This window comes from Bidens hawaiensis, unplaced genomic scaffold, assembly GCF_021521415.1.
Source record: "Bidens hawaiensis isolate Kalapana, Puna unplaced genomic scaffold, B.hawaiensis_p1.1 tig00001087_1, whole genome shotgun sequence".
Lineage (NCBI taxonomy): Eukaryota > Viridiplantae > Streptophyta > Magnoliopsida > Asterales > Asteraceae > Bidens > Bidens hawaiensis.
Window position 1 is genome coordinate 910,314 of NW_027491062.1, and position 17,259 is coordinate 927,572.

Sequence of the window (17,259 nt, forward strand, 5' to 3'; positions counted from 1 at the left end):
AACATTATATATATATATTAATTAATAGTTATTAAATATATATTTTAAAGAATTATATAAATGACAGGCTCGTTTAAGCTCGTGGGCCGGCTCGAGCTTGATAAGTGAAGCTCGGGCTTGCTTATTAAATGAGCTTACTTTTAGGCTCGAGCTCGGCTCGATCGAGCTTTTTAAAGAGCCGATCTCGAGTAGCTCACGAGCAGCTCGACTCGTTTGCACCCCTATGCTTGCTAGATTATGGCTCCAATAGAGGTAATTAAAAAATCTGTTTAACATTGTTGTTTCCCCTAAGAACATCAGATGCCTCAAAAACATGTGGTAGTTTTTGTATACTTATTTTATAATATGATCATGTATTCACACATTGTGGATCTTTTGGTAAACAAATATTTGTTTAAGTTTTAAGTTTACGTTTTTTTCTTCAGTATTTCAATCATTTCCTTCGCATTTTCCCAAATGTGTACCCTTTTGTCACAATGTAATACCGGGTAAGTTGTTTTACAAAACTCAACGAGTCAACGGTGTGGGTAGTGTTCAAAAGAAGGGCAGTATGGGGAGGTGTGGCGGGGCCATAGTAGGGTTGTCCAAATTACTCACCGCTCGCTCGAACATTGTTCGAAAAATGCTCGTTCGATTTCGGCTCGGTTTGGAAATGGTTGTTCGACTCGGTTCGGTCTGAAAACAAACTAAGCACGAGCAAAGCCTCGCTCGGTTCGGTTTGTTTTTGCTTGAATTATTTTTTATTATGATATATATAAAAATAAAGTTTTTCTTTAAGTTTTTGAAATTTATTTCTTTTGTGTTGAATTTAAAGTTCAATTTTAAACTACATTTTTTGCTTTAAATATGTTCTTTGTTAACTTTGGGCTATAGACATTTTAGGACCGAAAGTTTAAACATTTTGAAATTGAAAGTTTTGAATTAATAATATTTTTTACTTTTAGAAATTTAAAATTAAAAACTTTGTACGAAACCAAGCAAAATAAGCCGCTTGGTTTCAAACCAAACCTAATTCAAGCATAAATATATCACTCGCCTCTTAAAATTAAATCCGTTCGGTTCGACTCGCTTTCAAACCAAACAAGTATTAGCAAGCCTACATTCGATTTCGCTCAGTTCGTAAACAGCCCAAGTAATCAAGCATAAAAAATCACTCGTTTATAAGATATTTTTAATTATTATTATTATTATTGTTATTATTATTATTATCCCTCGTGCGCCAAGCAGACGTAGACATGCGCGAGACTGTTACAGTCGTAGCCTAACACACGCAACTAACTCTCAAATCATTTCTTTTCATTTCATTTCATTTCCCCTGTATGTCTGTATCTGTATCTATATAAATATCAGAATATGAATATGAATATGAATATGAATATTATATGATCTCTCAACAATCTTATTATTATTATTATTATTATTATTATTATTATTATTATTATTATTATTATTATTCTTCTTTTCCAGGTACCTTTTATCATTTCATTTTACCCTAATTTCCAAACCCCCAATTTCAATTTCTAATTTGCTTTTGATTCACTCAAATCTAAGGCCTTATTATTAGTTAAATACATAATTATTTCTCTCTAATTGCTTCTTATTTTGCTCTATCCATTTCAATTTCACATCTACGTCAATTACATGATGATGATATTAATAAGTTTGTTATCGGTCCCTTGATAAAATATCGGTACCGATAATATTTGACTGAAGTCTTAATTATCAAGTTTTAGTGTTCCTACTTGTTACCATTGCTATTAGTGTTTTTTAATTAATAATTAATTTGTTAACGGTAGGATGAGAGTATACTGAATTAGGGACTTTCCCCTACTGAATTATTACCATATGTATATGTATTTTACATAATGTTAAAAGTGAGAATTGATATTTCGGTTGCATTAACTGCTTAGTGTTGCAGTGCAGTGTTGAGACTCGATTACAATATGGCTTTATTTGGAATGCATTCAATTCAAACTGTGGATTTAACTCGTTACCATAATAATAATTTGCTGACGAAACCAAGTTGCTTGCCTCGGATGCAAAAAAGCTTTCACTTGTTTCGGAAACAGGGATCACAAATCAGGTGTTCGTTATCAAGAGAATCTGTATCTCCACGGGAATTTGAAGAGGATGCTTCTACTTCAGATTCTTCTTTAAACGGACAAGAACTCAGCCACGTCATCAAGTTTAAGTTTTCTGATTTGAAAATTAGTGATCGCGTCAGCATTGGCCTAGGTGGGCGGGTATGTACGTAGCAACCTGCTGCATCCTCGTATTTCAATTTCACCTCTTAGTGTTGACTGACTGTTTCGAGCTTTGTGTAGGGTGATGAGGCCGTTTTTGAAGCGATTGTTAAAGATTCCGATAGGTATGGTTTTACGTACATGCTGAATGTTTTGTTGTTGTTATAATACACATCGTGCGGTATTTAACTTATCAAGGTGCAAGTGTGCAACAGCCCTTTGCATAATACAAAAGTGGTGCTTAGACGACTTACGAGTGCTCAAGCACAACGCAGAGGGAAACGTGCTATACAGGTGTGTGCTTGATTGTAGGGTTTACTTGAAGTTTTGTATGAAACAAACACACTCATCATAATGCATTTACAGGTTCTAAAGAAACTGGCTCGCCGTAAACACATGTACTATTCTTATTCAATGCAAGTTCATGGCTATGTGTGTTCCCAAACAATGGAGGACGAGAACTCATTTATGCTTGTTCATGGCGTAGGTGTTTTAGTGGAGATACAAATAAACTTTATTCTCCATGATTTGTTGAAATAATTTTTTTTTAAAATTTTTAGCATCATGGGAGCTTTTCTTTGAGGCACTGGCTTCGCCAGGCGGATTGGCTGCCGACATTGGAAGCTACACTTGCTTTGGATGAAGAATCTGTGAGACGGGTTGGTGATGATACAGTTGGTGGGCCAGCTGTCTCTCGTCAGCTGCGCGTTATTCGAATTCTGATGAGAGATCTACTAATTGGCGTACGTTTTGTCGGTGTGTGTGTGTTTGTATTATGGAAAGATTTTTTTTATGTTTATGTTAATTTTCTAATTCAGGTGAATTACTTACATAGTCATGGACTTGCACATACAGAGCTCAGATTGGAGAATGTTCATATAAGTCCAGTCGATAGACATATTAAAGTGCGTATCAACCTCTCTTTTTAGGATATTTGAATGCCACTTTATTTGCTTGAAGTTAAACTAAACTTATTTTCTGGTGTCATAACTCATAACTAAACTTTGTTTGTTCATAACAATGCAAAGTTGATGAATAATTTGTAAGGTGCAACAAATTCCATGTAGAAGTTATGAAACGAATATAATTTTTCTTTTTAGGTAGGAAGGATAAACATGTTTGTCAAATGTTTTGAAAGGTTTGAGGGTCATTAATGCAAAAGATATATAATTTTCAGGTAGGAATATTGGGAAATGCTGCTGACTTTTTTGAGGATAGTCCAAATAATACAGACAGACGACAAATGATGATTGCATTTGACATGAGGTATGAGGAACTTAAATGGAAGATGGAAATTATCCTATGCTAGTTTTCCATCATTATATGAAAGTTGATGGTATTTTTTTTTATTAATTTAGATGTCTTGGGTTCATCATGGTAAAGATGATATTGAGGGAGCTTATGGATCCGATTATCTTTACAAAGTTCAAAGACTTCCTCAATAAGGTACTCATATATCTTATGTAATGAAAGATTTTTTTTTCGCATGTAATTGAATGTATTTATATCAATCTTTTCTTGTTAGGGAAATGATCCTTCCTGCTTGCGTGAATTTATTTTAAGAACTTTTAACCGGAATTCATCACACGGAAATATTGGCCTGCAAGTAAGCTCGTATATCTTTAACATAGTTGTCTCTACTTGCACCATTGCCTTTTTTTTTTAAATATATGTTCTTGTATGCGATTTTCATTACAGATGCTAGATAGGAACTGGGGTGCAGGCTGGCACCTGCTATCGTTACTTCTTGCTACTAGACCACTTGATAGAATAAGGTAAACCAAGAACGTAGTAAATATTAAAATTGATACATCAATTGATGTTAGGGAGATCGGGGTGTTCTCGGGTTGGAGGATCGGTTCGGTCGGGTTTCCGAGCAACCCGACCGAATTGATTTGAAAAGGGGAATGGTCTTTTTTTCTTAGAGAAAGGCATATAGTACCCCACCCACTACAAACACTTCAACTTTTATATATTATTCATGTTTTGTTTTTATGTGTGACATTCAAATAATGCAATATAAAATATGTAGTATTTCAATAACTATAATAATATATTATTTCTAACTCTAGTATTTAAAGTCCCTATTATATTTCAAAAACATATTTGGTAATTGAGAAACATGCTGTATTTAAATTTGAATGCTTATTGTGTTTTATATATTAATGTAGGTTTAATATAAAAAACATTCTAGTTTTTTTTCTAATGTAACTTTCGTTTATTATTTTCAGTTAAAGAAAATTTATGTGCCTTTTTTAGCAATTTGAATCGAAAATTATTATTATTATGTATTTTATTTAGTTTTTTTTACTATACATAAATTGAGTGTTGATCTATAAATTCTTTAAAAAAAAATTAAAAATCTCCATGATCTGCATTGGTCCCCTAATAAATCTCCACGATCTCCATGGAGCTATATAAATATATGGTGGCAATCCCTAATTGAAGGATTGGCAAATAGTCAAAACACTTTGTTTAAACTTCGTTAGAGTTACAGTCTGTATGTTGATAGATTCTTGCAGTAATATGTCCATCTTAAGAACTCAAGTTGATCACTGTTAATATGTGAGTTTAGAAGGGAGGTGTGGTAAATGAAAATTAGTTTTACCCATTTGATATGTTAAGAGTAAACATGATCCAGATGGACACACGCTCATACCTTGAAAATAATGTACACAAGCTACCTCTACTGTACCTTGAAAATAATGTACACAATTATGATCCCATTATACATGAACTCATGAAGTCTTTATTCAAAACAGCGTGTTGCACATTCAAATGTGGGAAGTGATGCTTACGTTTGCAAAAAAAATGTAAATGCCTTTGAAATTCTGAGTAAATTATTATATTTAATACAAAAAATGTAAATGTTGCAGATGTTTGGATGCTTTGAGACACCCATTTCTGTGTGGACCGAGATGGCGAGTGAACCCATCTATGGACATCATCAGATGGAGTCTGGGATCAACTGCTGTTAAAATTACAGAGGAGTACATATATGGCCACCAACAGGTTTTGAAACTTTATCATATGAGTGTTTTTTATTTGTGTGATATTATGCTCTAAACATGCACTTTGGCTTTTTACTCCGCCTTCAGCGCGTCAGACTTGCTCACTTTCTTGAGTTAATGGAGATGTTGAATCCTTTTTCAAAGCCAAAGGTTAACAGTTATACTCTTTTTTACATTCAATAAACAGGATAATAATACTAATAATAATAATAAAACACATTATTATTATGCAGAACTGGGTAGGGTTGCTACCTGGAAGATGGAGACTGACTTACTGCACGGGGCGCCACATAGGATTAACCACCCGCCAACCATCTTCACGGGTCCTCATCGGAGACGTGCACCTCACAATAACCTACCCATTAAAACGATTTTCGTTCACCTCCAATGTTAACTTCAAGGTCCTCATCGGCAAAGACTGGCCACATGACAAAACAGGCGTTGATGGAAAACTTGTAGTAAAATCTGCATTCAGATTAACGTCTGGAAAGCGACTTTACATTAAAGACCAAAATGAAAACAATGCTCAAGATACCGCCATCAAGAAACTCTCTGGAAACAAGTGGAGAAAAGTATTACATCATAGAGAAGTACCCTCAAGTCTTCCCGTGGTCAAACTTGTGTCAAGTGACATTGATGTGGCTCTGCAGTTAAATGACCCCTTGAGCAATGATATCCAGGCTGCACAGTCTGTTGTTAGTGAGGTTCGGATGCAAATTCCTCCTGAAATGTTCGACTTGTCCAAGATTGTTTGTGGGACCTACGTAGATTCTAGGATGATGGTTCTTCGAAGTGTCAATGGGTCGGCCCTCTTATTTACACGCATGGAACGGTGATATCTGTATGTATGTAGTATTTATGTATGTAGTATGTTGTACATACATAGAGATTGTTGTTATACACACTTTAGATGTTGATTTAAGAGTGTATATTTTCTGTATGTTCCAGAGTCTTGTTCAACACCTGGTAAAAGTTAATTAATCAAAACTCGCATTAAATTGAAATCTTTAGGGTGTGTTTGGTTCGTGAAATTATTTTTGAAGGTTGAGATTTGTTAAAAAAAATAAAATTTGAAACTTGAAATTTAAAGAAGTTGGTATCTATCAAAGAAATTTGAGACATATCAAATATTACACCGGCTTTTAGCATGCGTGTTACGGTGGTTTATTTATTTATTTAATTAATATATTATTGTGAATACATAGTTTTTTGGTATGACGCATTTAGGTTTTCACTCAAACACAAACTTTGTGGTGTACATTTTGTATTATAAACAAAGGTTACATGAATAAATAAATTATGTTATGTTTATAGTTGGAGTATAGTATAAATTTAAGTTTTTGTCGGTTTTTTGTAAGTGTAATCATTTGCAACCGCCGTTTGAATAACGTGTGTGTTTTGATATTAGAACATCTTTTAAGAAACCATCCTCCTGTTTATTAAACTCCAACGTCGATTGTTCATCTTCTTAGAAACCCAGGTGAATCGTTGTTTCTAAACAGAAAGAAATAGTTTGAATCTCCGATGGCCAATGTTGTTCAATGGGAAGTATTGTAGTTTATTGGGTCGTTTTGTGGTTTTTCTTAGTGATTGATTAAAGATTGAGACTTCCAGTTGGCAAGAAGTTCTTTCGTTGAGTGACATGACAGATGTCAATCACAGATTTATTGAATCGGATTGAAGAAGAAACTTTCATTTGTTGAGGAAGAGTCATTGATTAAAGACCTTGCTTTGAAGTATGAAGATCAGAGTGAAGATAATGCCTCGTACCCTTGAAACGGCGTGGGTTCTCGGGTGTAATATCGGCCAACTCCCTCTTATTAAAGTAGTTTGATAGATATGTCCCTTGTTTGGCTGCAACCTTTCACATAAATCATTATAAAACCGGATAACGCATGAGTATGTCATCGATAATATCTTGAAATTCTTCAAAAGTTAGCATGCCCGAGGCGTCAGTAACATTAAGGATCGCACCAATATTCACTCACCATGGTACCCATGGCTCGGTATTCTGCTTCAGCCGATGAACGAGAAACGATAGATTGCCTTTTGGTTTTCCATGACAACGGAGCTCCAACCAACATTAACAAATAACCATTTCGTGAGCGACGGGTAATTGGGGCACCCCAACCAATCAGCGCAACTAGTCCAAAGTCACCTTGTTTAGGTAAACATATACCTTGTCCTGGTGTGATCTTTAAATACCGAAGAACACAACAGACAACCTCCATACGTTGCTTTTAGACAAACTAGCTTAGAGTATTAACTGAGTATGCCATGTCCGGTCTTGTTGCCTACAAATATAATAATCTTCCTATCAAGGTGGCGGTATTGAGAAGCATCAGTTTTGTTGTCTCACTACAGCGACCAAGTTTCAAGTTTTGTTCAATTGGAAATTGACTAGGACGATAACCTAGTTATCCAACGATTGCAATTTAAAGTGTGTTTGCATAATTACTTCGATTATATATTAAAAAAAAGTAAAAAAACGATCCTCACTGTGTCACAAGCACCCTAAAGAATACAAAGCAATAGCCTTTCGTATATTATGATACGAAAACCATCATACAATCTTGCTTTTCACAGTTTATGATATTGTTACTACTTATGCCCAGGACCCAATGTTGTCAGTTATAAACTCATCCAAAATCTTTCTCCCCACCTATGTGGGACAAGTTTCCACTAATTTCTCAAGTTTTTACCTATTTTCACAACTTAAAGAACCTATCTTCGAGCATTGATGTCTCACTCATCTTTTAGGACAGAACATGGTTTGGCTTGTTGCCAAGCCTTCACAACATAGAACCCAAACAAAATACTTGTACTTATACTAACCGCGATTAGATATAAATATTTATTTTTCATTAATTTTCAACACTCATTACACCAAGATAGACAAACAAATCTAATGTCCGTTCATTTGAACTAAATTTGATTTTCATTCATATGAACTTTGAGTACCCAAACATTACATTTATGGATGCTTACAGTTAAACTAAAATGAGTTTATAAACCGGTCTTGGGCTATCTTATGCTTTGAAAGTGCAACCATAAGCTTAAAAAATCGTTTGATGATGTACTAAACAGAACTTGAAGATCTTTGACAGAATTCGAAGATAAAGATGATTGCACAAGGTCATTTTTGGTCATATGATAAGATTTTAAATAATTTCACAAGTGTATGCATTGAACGGGCACTGGGAATGACCGAGACATGCTAAAACAAATAACACAATTAGCCTTAGCCTCGTCACATGATAGAGGTTATCATGTGACCCGACTCTAGCGTGAGAATAAGTATCGTTTGTATAGAAAGTTATAAATGAGGTAATAAGCGTCATTTGTCGCCGGATCTTGTTGACACGAGTGCCTTCCGGATTTACTGTTCGTCCGGACAGTTATCCGTTTGTGATTTAAACACAAATCAAAAAGAAAAAAAAAATTATTACAATTTTGATCACTTGTTTTCTGCCCATACCATACTGACAATAAAATGAAAACATACACAGTAATTACACAACAGTTAACACCTTACACACATTACAAAACATAACATTAAACATAGAATCATGACACAAATTGCAAAAGCTTCATCAGGAAGAACCTTTAGTAATTTCACCAAGATTAGATGGGCCGGGACTTGGAGTCCGCTTGATTTCTAGCCCTTTTCCAGGTGATCTAGAATGTGGGCTCATGGCCCGTTGTGATACACGCGGGCTATATGAAGGCTGCATTTCTCGTGGGCTTTGGGTCGAACTTGTTACTTTCGGGCTGTTGGAATGACGGATCTCTCCTCGGCTTCTTGTTATAATTCCATCAAGAGCTTCCCCGCTGTCAATTGGGGATGTTCTTGAATGAACATCTTCCTCCTACATGTGCATTATAAATAATAAATAATAATAACAAAAAAATAATAAAAAGATTATTAACAAAGAAAATTATTAAGAATTAAAAAAAATACATTCTTTAATAAAAAAGATTACTAAAAAAATAAAGGATTATTAAAAGATACATAAAAATTATTGTTAAAATTAATGATACATAATTTTTCCTCAAATCATTTGCTAGAATTTAGTACAATCACTTAGCACGATATTATTTTACTTTTAAGTGGGTTATAAAAGAAAAGGTAGCACGATTGTTTAACACGTACTTATTTTAATTTAGCCGAACCCGTCAAAAAATATCATCTTTCTCCATAAAGATTACTAAAAAACATAAAAATATTTTTAAAAATATATAAAAAAATACATTATATTTCCCCAAATCGTTTTCTATAGGGCGTCTTTATTTTATATTTTAATGGAGTTAAAAAAAGAAAAGGATGACTTACACCAAATGCCATATTGTAGGTTGAAGCAGGTGCTTCTTCATATTCAGCAGCATCCAAATCTTGAAGATGAGCACCTTTGAAAAATTTAGGAAGCAAATATTGTCTTGCGGGAACAAGAAGCATGATCAACAGTGGGAATAGAACACTAGCAATTGGGATCCAAGTTATTCCAAAACACGCAAGCAAGTAAACCGTTTGAAAAACCGTGAAAAACGCAACCGTCTTGAAAGGCACCGTTTCTACAAAAGTAGCATGATTTTCTTCCAGAACCCTGATTAAAACAGCAGTAACAAAAGATTGTTATAACATATATATGTGTCATAATGTGTGTGAGTACTGTAATAAGGTACAAATAAAATAAAACAGTTGGATGATAATCGGTAACTTCATTTTGGAGGTGTTTGAATTAACATTTTGGAAGTGATTATCGTATGACTGCAATCTGAAATGCAACTGTCTTTACCCTAATTTGACTATTTATTTATTACAAAGGCACATACTATATTGAAGTCCATTTTATTAAAGCTGATTAATGGAATCTGATTATTCAATATCGCATGATCACCTTTAAAACATGCATCCATGTGTTGCTTGAACAAAGAAGTTACTATTTAGATTATAATTTTGATTTTTGAGGAACCATTTAAGTCAACTCATTGTACAAGTAGAACGTATTCGGTATTATCATGTGTTCTTATCCTACAAATCGAGTCGAGCTTAAACGAGCTGGAGCCCCTTAATATAAGCTTGTTTAAGAAACGAGTTTGAACCTGAGCCCGAGCTTCACTTGCCCAGCTCAAGCTGGCTTGTAAACCTAAACGAGTGTATTATTTATAAAATTTTTATTTAATGTACTAAAGATGTATTTATATAACAACTATTATTATATGTATAAAATTATGATTACAATAAGTAAATAATATATATTATGTTATGTATAAATATTATAATTAGATATATTTAATAAATAATCATTTATTGTATATAGATTAAATAATAAAAATACTCGAGCCGAGCCTGAACCGGACTCGAGCTTGAAAAACTACTCATAAGGTACAAGCTGAGCTCGAGTTTAAAAATAGAGCTCAAAACGAGTCAAGCTAGAGCTTTGAACTCTTGTAAGTTAAACGAGTTGGGCTCGAGCTCTTGTAAGTTAAACGAGTCGAGCTCGAGACTGGTCTGGCTCAGGCCCGGCTCAGCTTGTTCGCACCACTATTCCTGATCTACCCATCTCGCCACTACTAAGATGTACCAACTACCAGATGCAATTGGAGCTGAAAACTTACTTGTATCTTCGACTTGGAGCTGTAAAAAGTAACAATATTCTCTCCCAAAATTGATTACCAGGCAAGCTTTCAATCGCCATAAAAGCAAAATAACCCCAAAGAACCGAAGTGGGAATCTTTTTAAGAATAGGCATAGCAGCAACACAACCACCAACCATTAACGCTTGTAACAGATTGCTCAACCGTTGTTCCTTCACTTCAACATTCAACAAATCATCAACGTCTTTGTTCACATCGAAAACAGTTTCATCAACAGGTGCATCAATGTAACCGCCACTTGAAGCTTGTTGTATTGTTGTTTCTTTTAGCTCTTTTAGTCCCTGTGTGAAACAAAATTGTTTAGATAATGAAGTTTAAATATATTAAAATTATTTAGTTATTTACCAGAGTTGGTGGATTTTGATAAATGAGTGGAGTCTGCATTTCATTGTATGCTCGTTGCATGTTTCGGTATAAATCACCCAAGTTTGAGTTTTGGCGAATACTTCTTTTAGCTGTAGATACAAGTTTATTGCGCAGTAGCTGTTTCAAAAAAAGAAAACCTTTAGTTATAGATAAAAAAGAAATAATATACATATATGTGCATATATATGTAGGGTGAAATTCATTACAAAACACTAAATTATTGCGAGAACAAAAAAAAAACAAACCTAAATCGTTTAATTTTTTTTATCAATAGTTCATATAAATAAATATTTTGTACCTTTTAAATACAAATGTATATGACTATGTACATAAAAACCATCAAACTAATTTTTTCACATGTTTTTAACTTTTTAACCATCTACCTACATATGTGTAGATACCTACAAATAACTTACACAACTGCAGGTTATATACATAAACAAATTTGTTTATATTTTTTTAATTTCAAGAGAGATAATAAATAATGTATTTCTATCATTTTGTTTTATTTTAAAATGTTTTTAAGATAAAAACGAATCAATGATTCATTTTGTTCTGCATAAATTTCTCCCTCATACGTATGTGTACATATATTATATATATTAATTTTTACGCGTCATTGGAATAAAAGTTTACAGTAGTGTATAAATATTTTTCAAGATATTTACTCTAGATTACTCCAAAACCAATTTTTAGTAGGTTATGTCTAATTATGCAAATAAAATATGTAATTAATTTGATAAGTTGCTAATATGAGCCATCACATCAATTAAGATAAGATAATCTATAGCATTAGAAAAAGGAAGTAGTTGGAAAGGATTCAAGGAAACAGACAAATGAAGATAATATAAATAACCTCCAACCCAATGAAAGAGTAGACAGTTGACTTTAAGTGTCAAACAAACTATTTTTGAACTTTAACTTGATAACTAATTGAACTAAAGAGAAGTTATTTTTTTAATCAATAATATCAAAAGTCGGTTCTTTTGGGAGACAAAAGGGGGTCCAAGCTTATTATTTATAAAGTGTTATGAAGTAATGCACACATGCGCGCGCATTAACAATCATATTGATCACTAATTTACGCAATTAATTTAGGAGAATTCATCACCTTGTGATAAAATAAGATGGGATATATCCTAACTTTTTAATGAAAAATAATACCTGATGTTTCAAGGTGGCTAAGCTCTTTGTATGCATAGGAGATTGTGGAATAACTCCATTGGAAGGAGGAATGCCAATTAGCCCACACAGTAACGTCTGTTAAAAAAATAACAAATAAAAAAAATAAATATATATAATAATTAAATAAGTATATTAAAGAAGAAATAGAGTAAATTCTCATCACTTACTAAAAAACCTAGAAGAAGAAGGTCATAATGATAAGAAGGTGGTTTCTTTAAATTAAACTCTTTTTGTTGTGCAAGTTGAGATGCAACACTATGATCAAAATAATAAAGAACCGCAATCATGGTGGCTGGAACAACAGCTCCAATTATATAAACAAGCGGGACATTCAGCATATCCTACAATAAATATGACATTAAAGATTAAAAAAAGAAAACAATATATTCCTAGTAATTCAAGTTATAATAATAATAAAGAAAACACCTTTGCAATGGTCCAATTTGAATAAGCACCAGGAGACCATGGATTTGGACTATAAAGCCGCCTCGGTATTCCTTCTGGGACACTATTAGTTGGTATGTATGACACACCAGTCCATACAACCACCATAAGTGGGACCCCATAATCCGCTATAAATCCCCTTAACCATCCTTGTATAATTAAGAACCAAAAGTCAACAAAATGCTTGACTTAATTATTTGCAACTTCAAACATCAGAAGCACAGCCATACACTATCTACTACAACTCGTTTAAAATGGGGTGTAAGCAAACTGCGCGAACGATCAAACACAAACAATAAAACAAATGTGGTTTTCTTGTCCGTGTTTGTTCGTTAAGAAAATGAGTGTGTTCGTGTTCGCTAATGTTCGTTTTTAATAGCATAAAGGAATGGTTCACGAGCTTAAACGAAAGAACCTGCTGGAGATAGATGAACAAACGCAGCCGAGCGAACAGAGATGAAATTTAAATGTGAATATCAATCTGTCGGGCTTAAAAACTAATAAAACTCGACTAAATGAACGAATGAGACGCGTATTCATGTTCGTTCAGTTAACTAAGTGAACAAATAAAAAAAAATTCTTCATGTTCGTTCAATCGTTTGTTAAATAAACAAACTTCCTACCAAACAATTCACTGAACGTTCGGTTCGTTTACAGACCTAACGTTTTATTATAGCTGGTTATTTTGATTTGGATTATATGATAACACGTAACCATTTTTTTAAACACGTAACCAAACACCCCCTTAGCGACGTAAAACAAAACCGAGACACTAACCAGTTCCATATCGCCATGATCTCGCTTTACGGCTTTTTAAAGAAGTAAGAAGAAGACCAAAAGATAAAACCAAGGCAAACATTCCGTTTCCAAAACGCCATGAAGATTGCATAGCAGGTTGATTAGGGTTTTCACTTTTTGGTATACCAAACTCCTCTACAACTCCCTATCAAGTTAAAATGATGTTACATTTGGTGGTTTATAATCATATATAAGTTAAATGAAATTATACTTACTTTAATAGCTTGCTGCATAAAGAGCATTGCAATTAAAAGACCGAATAATTCACCAGCTACTCGTGTGAACCTATTGATGATTGAGCAAGCACCCAAAATAGACAACACCACCAACAGAAAAGCCGTCCACACGGAAACCCTGTTCTCATTCAAACAATAATAATTTTCTCAAAAACTAGTTAAGTTTAAGAAAGGTGATAACTTTGAACCATTACTAACGAACCGCTCAATTTGATTAAGTTTTATATCTAAAGGTTCAAACAGGCCATATCGAAAGAATTAGTTTGGATGGAAAAACAGGTTGAAAGCCACCTAAAGTGTATTTTCTAAGGGCTAGTAATGTTAAAACTCTAAACAACTAACTTTGTACATTTTGGCGGTTAAAGCTTTGAACTTTTTCTGCAGGGATTTTGTCCCTTAACTTACATGATTTGTTATCAAAAATTTAATTGAATTAGCCAAAAAGAAAGATAGTGATTAAACCACTACTAAGAAAAAGTTTAGGGTGCCACACAGAATTTGTTAAGGGACTTAAATGACAAAATATTGAAAGTTGATTGGTCAAATCCAATATATGTTAGAATAAGTTAAAAACAAAACTTAAGTGACGAAATCACCGCAAAAAGGAAAGTTAGTTAAATCACCAAATTCTTGAAAGTTTGGTGGTTTTCAGTTTTTACAATTATGAAGCACCGTTTGAATGCATACAACGTCCCAAATCAGTTTATGCATAAAATTAATATGGTAACAATACAGCTTTCAAAAGACTATTTTTATCATAAAAAGATTGGACAAAGAGAATTTTCAGGTCAACCCGACCCACCCATTTAAGAATATTAAGAAAATACCATGCGGTCCAAGCTAAGAAAAGAGGTTTCCCTAAATCCTTTTGATCCTTAGCAAAGTTGAACATAAAAGTGTACATTAACACTGTTGGTTCAGCAACACCTAATATAAGAAGCGGTTGCCCTCCAATTATCGAGTGAATAATCCCACAAATTGCGGTTGATGCTAGAGTTTGAACTGCAGTCAAACTTCCCTCTATATCAAACAAACATCAAAATTCAACCTTTGTATCCGAAATATAATACTAAAAGTAGAAATATGAGAATCTTGACAATTCATAAAGTTTCTAACCAGTATCTCTTTCAAGTTGCTCCCCGAAAGATATAACTGGTATTGCTGATGCAAAGAATATGTACGTCGTTGGAGCCAAAATCCTAATAAAGAAAAAACAGAATCTTGTAACGAAAAGCTTAATAATTCAATTTTAATTCAAATTATGAAATTTGAAATATTTAAGAACCTGATACCGGCCCGAATGCCACCTGTCCAGTCTTGTTTGTAGCATAATAATCTTCCTTTGAGATCATTATTAATCCCACGAAACGGGACAAAAGTTTCTTCCATAAATATGAAATATTTTGCTTATATTACACTTTACAGTCGGATTTCTTATTATCCAACAAACGATAAGGCAAAAAACACAAACATATGTCTACAAATGGGCAGAAATACAAGGATTTTTTTATTTAGACTGAAATATTTATCTACTGTCATATGTGTTTTATTATATAATAATGATCCCCATGAGATCCATGAAAGTTGTAATATCTGCAATTGCTGATCATTACATCTCAGGAGATCAGTAAAAGAATCAATGAGTCTATATATATATTTATATATTAAAGAATAATAATAAAAAAATCAAGTAATGAATTTAAACTCCATCAGCAAATGCTAAAATTACTAACGGAAAGAATTCATTGTAAACCGAAACCTTCGAATAATTAACGAAACAGCAAAGTGATCTCCATCTATTAGAGCCTTCAACTAACGGAAACAATCCATCGAAAACCGAAAAATTCAAAAAATTAACGAAGAATCAAAGTGATCTCCATGTATTAGATCCTTCAACTAACGGTTGACTTGGTCAAACAGCAGATCCATCACTTAATTAACTGAAAAAACACTAACGCATTTCGTCGAACAGTTGGTGTGCAGTGAAATAAAAACAAAAACAAAAACAAAAACAAAAACAACAATTACATGTTACAAACTGTATAAAACGAATCAAACTGAATAACCCAGAGTAATTAAATCACAAAGTAATGATCTTTATGCTGAATTAGCGTGAACTCATGATTAATTTTGAAAAAACAAGATTGAAAACAGTACAGATTACATTACAAGTGGGTTATATATAGGGTTGAAATTGGAATGTGGGAAATTGGAATGAGTGATGGGAATTGAAGAATAGAAGGCGATTTGAATTGGGAAGAAAGAGTTTGTGGATTTGTGGTGTGAAACGTGAATGAATGAGATATAATAATAATAATAATAATAATAATAATAATAATAATAGTGTGAGGTGGGTGATGAGTGAATGTATATATATAAACACTTTTGTTCAAACCAAACACGCATAATATTATTTAAGAGAGTGAGTTAAAAAGTAGGAGGGGAGATGATGATTATTCTTATTACGCAACAGTTTCACCGGAGCAAATACCAGGAACAACGGTGAGGTTTCTCAAACGTCCGAGTTTCAAATAAAGCTCGTTTAATTATTGACTTCGAGTTCAACCTTTTGTATTTACAGGTTTTCCTATTTGTACTTCTATATAATAATTTCATACTACACCGCTTACGCTCGTTTGAGCCAAGCTTACGCTCGTTTATGGTTTTCACAAAATATAAAAAAATAATTAAAAACGTGTGTAATTAAGTATTAAATAATAAATGAGTTGAGCTCGAGCTTGAAAGAACTCACGAGTTGAGCTTGAAAGTTGGAGCCCTTGTAAGTCAAGACGAGTCAAGCTTGGGCTCAGCTCGGCTCATTTACACCCTTGGACCTTGCGTAATGGGGCGTTTTCCCCGCCTAAAGCGTCGGGAAAAACCTCACCATGGGCGCCTTGGAGTGGTTGGATGTGGGGGTGCTTCTCGCAAAGTGATGAAAGGGAGGGAATAGGGGGAAGATGATTGGTGATGTTTATTCTTTTTAATAAAACAATAACAATAAAATAATAATGAGGTAATGATTGAGAATAACATTATCCAATACATCCTTTTTGCGTATAATGTCCCTGTGATGATGTAGCGCTACAAGATGCACAACGCCTCTATAGGGGCAATCTCCACTACGCACGGTGGTAGTAGAGGCCACCACTAAGGAATTGAGCATAAAAAGAAAAAAAAAAAACAAATCGAGAAAACCCAAAGGAAATAAAAATGACGGTTTGGTTTTATGTTTTTGTAAAAACGAACTTGCAATTAGTTTTGGTTTTGCATGTAATAAAAAAAACAAATTAATAGATTTTTATTTTTTATTTTAAGTAA

General features: G+C 33.5%; 2 protein-coding genes across 2 annotated transcripts; one reads left to right on the plus strand and one right to left on the minus strand.

Annotated features, from left to right (window-relative positions):
• Positions 1 to 1,884: 1,884 nt before the first annotated feature.
• On the plus strand, positions 1,885 to 6,284 carry LOC143558349 (putative plastid-lipid-associated protein 14, chloroplastic). Its single transcript, XM_077047197.1, has 13 exons — positions 1,885 to 2,243; positions 2,325 to 2,368; positions 2,459 to 2,537; positions 2,610 to 2,726; positions 2,804 to 2,986; positions 3,062 to 3,148; positions 3,421 to 3,509; positions 3,602 to 3,689; positions 3,769 to 3,849; positions 3,942 to 4,018; positions 5,120 to 5,255; positions 5,342 to 5,404; positions 5,488 to 6,284. The coding sequence occupies exons 1-13, from the start codon at positions 1,944 to 1,946 to the stop codon at positions 6,088 to 6,090; spliced, it is 1,947 nt and encodes a 648-aa protein (XP_076903312.1). The 5' UTR covers positions 1,885 to 1,943; the 3' UTR covers positions 6,091 to 6,284.
• Positions 6,285 to 8,680: 2,396 nt separating this feature from the next.
• On the minus strand, positions 8,681 to 15,935 carry LOC143558357 (putative boron transporter 2). Its single transcript, XM_077047204.1, has 12 exons — positions 15,227 to 15,935; positions 15,058 to 15,140; positions 14,769 to 14,961; positions 13,921 to 14,059; positions 13,685 to 13,850; positions 12,890 to 13,056; positions 12,631 to 12,804; positions 12,443 to 12,538; positions 11,258 to 11,395; positions 10,874 to 11,193; positions 9,588 to 9,858; positions 8,681 to 9,123 (listed from the first exon to the last, which is right to left on the minus strand). Exons 1-12 carry the CDS (start codon positions 15,328 to 15,330, stop codon positions 8,848 to 8,850), a joined length of 2,127 nt encoding a protein of 708 aa, XP_076903319.1. The 5' UTR covers positions 15,331 to 15,935; the 3' UTR covers positions 8,681 to 8,847.
• Between the last annotated feature and the right edge of the window lie 1,324 nt (positions 15,936 to 17,259).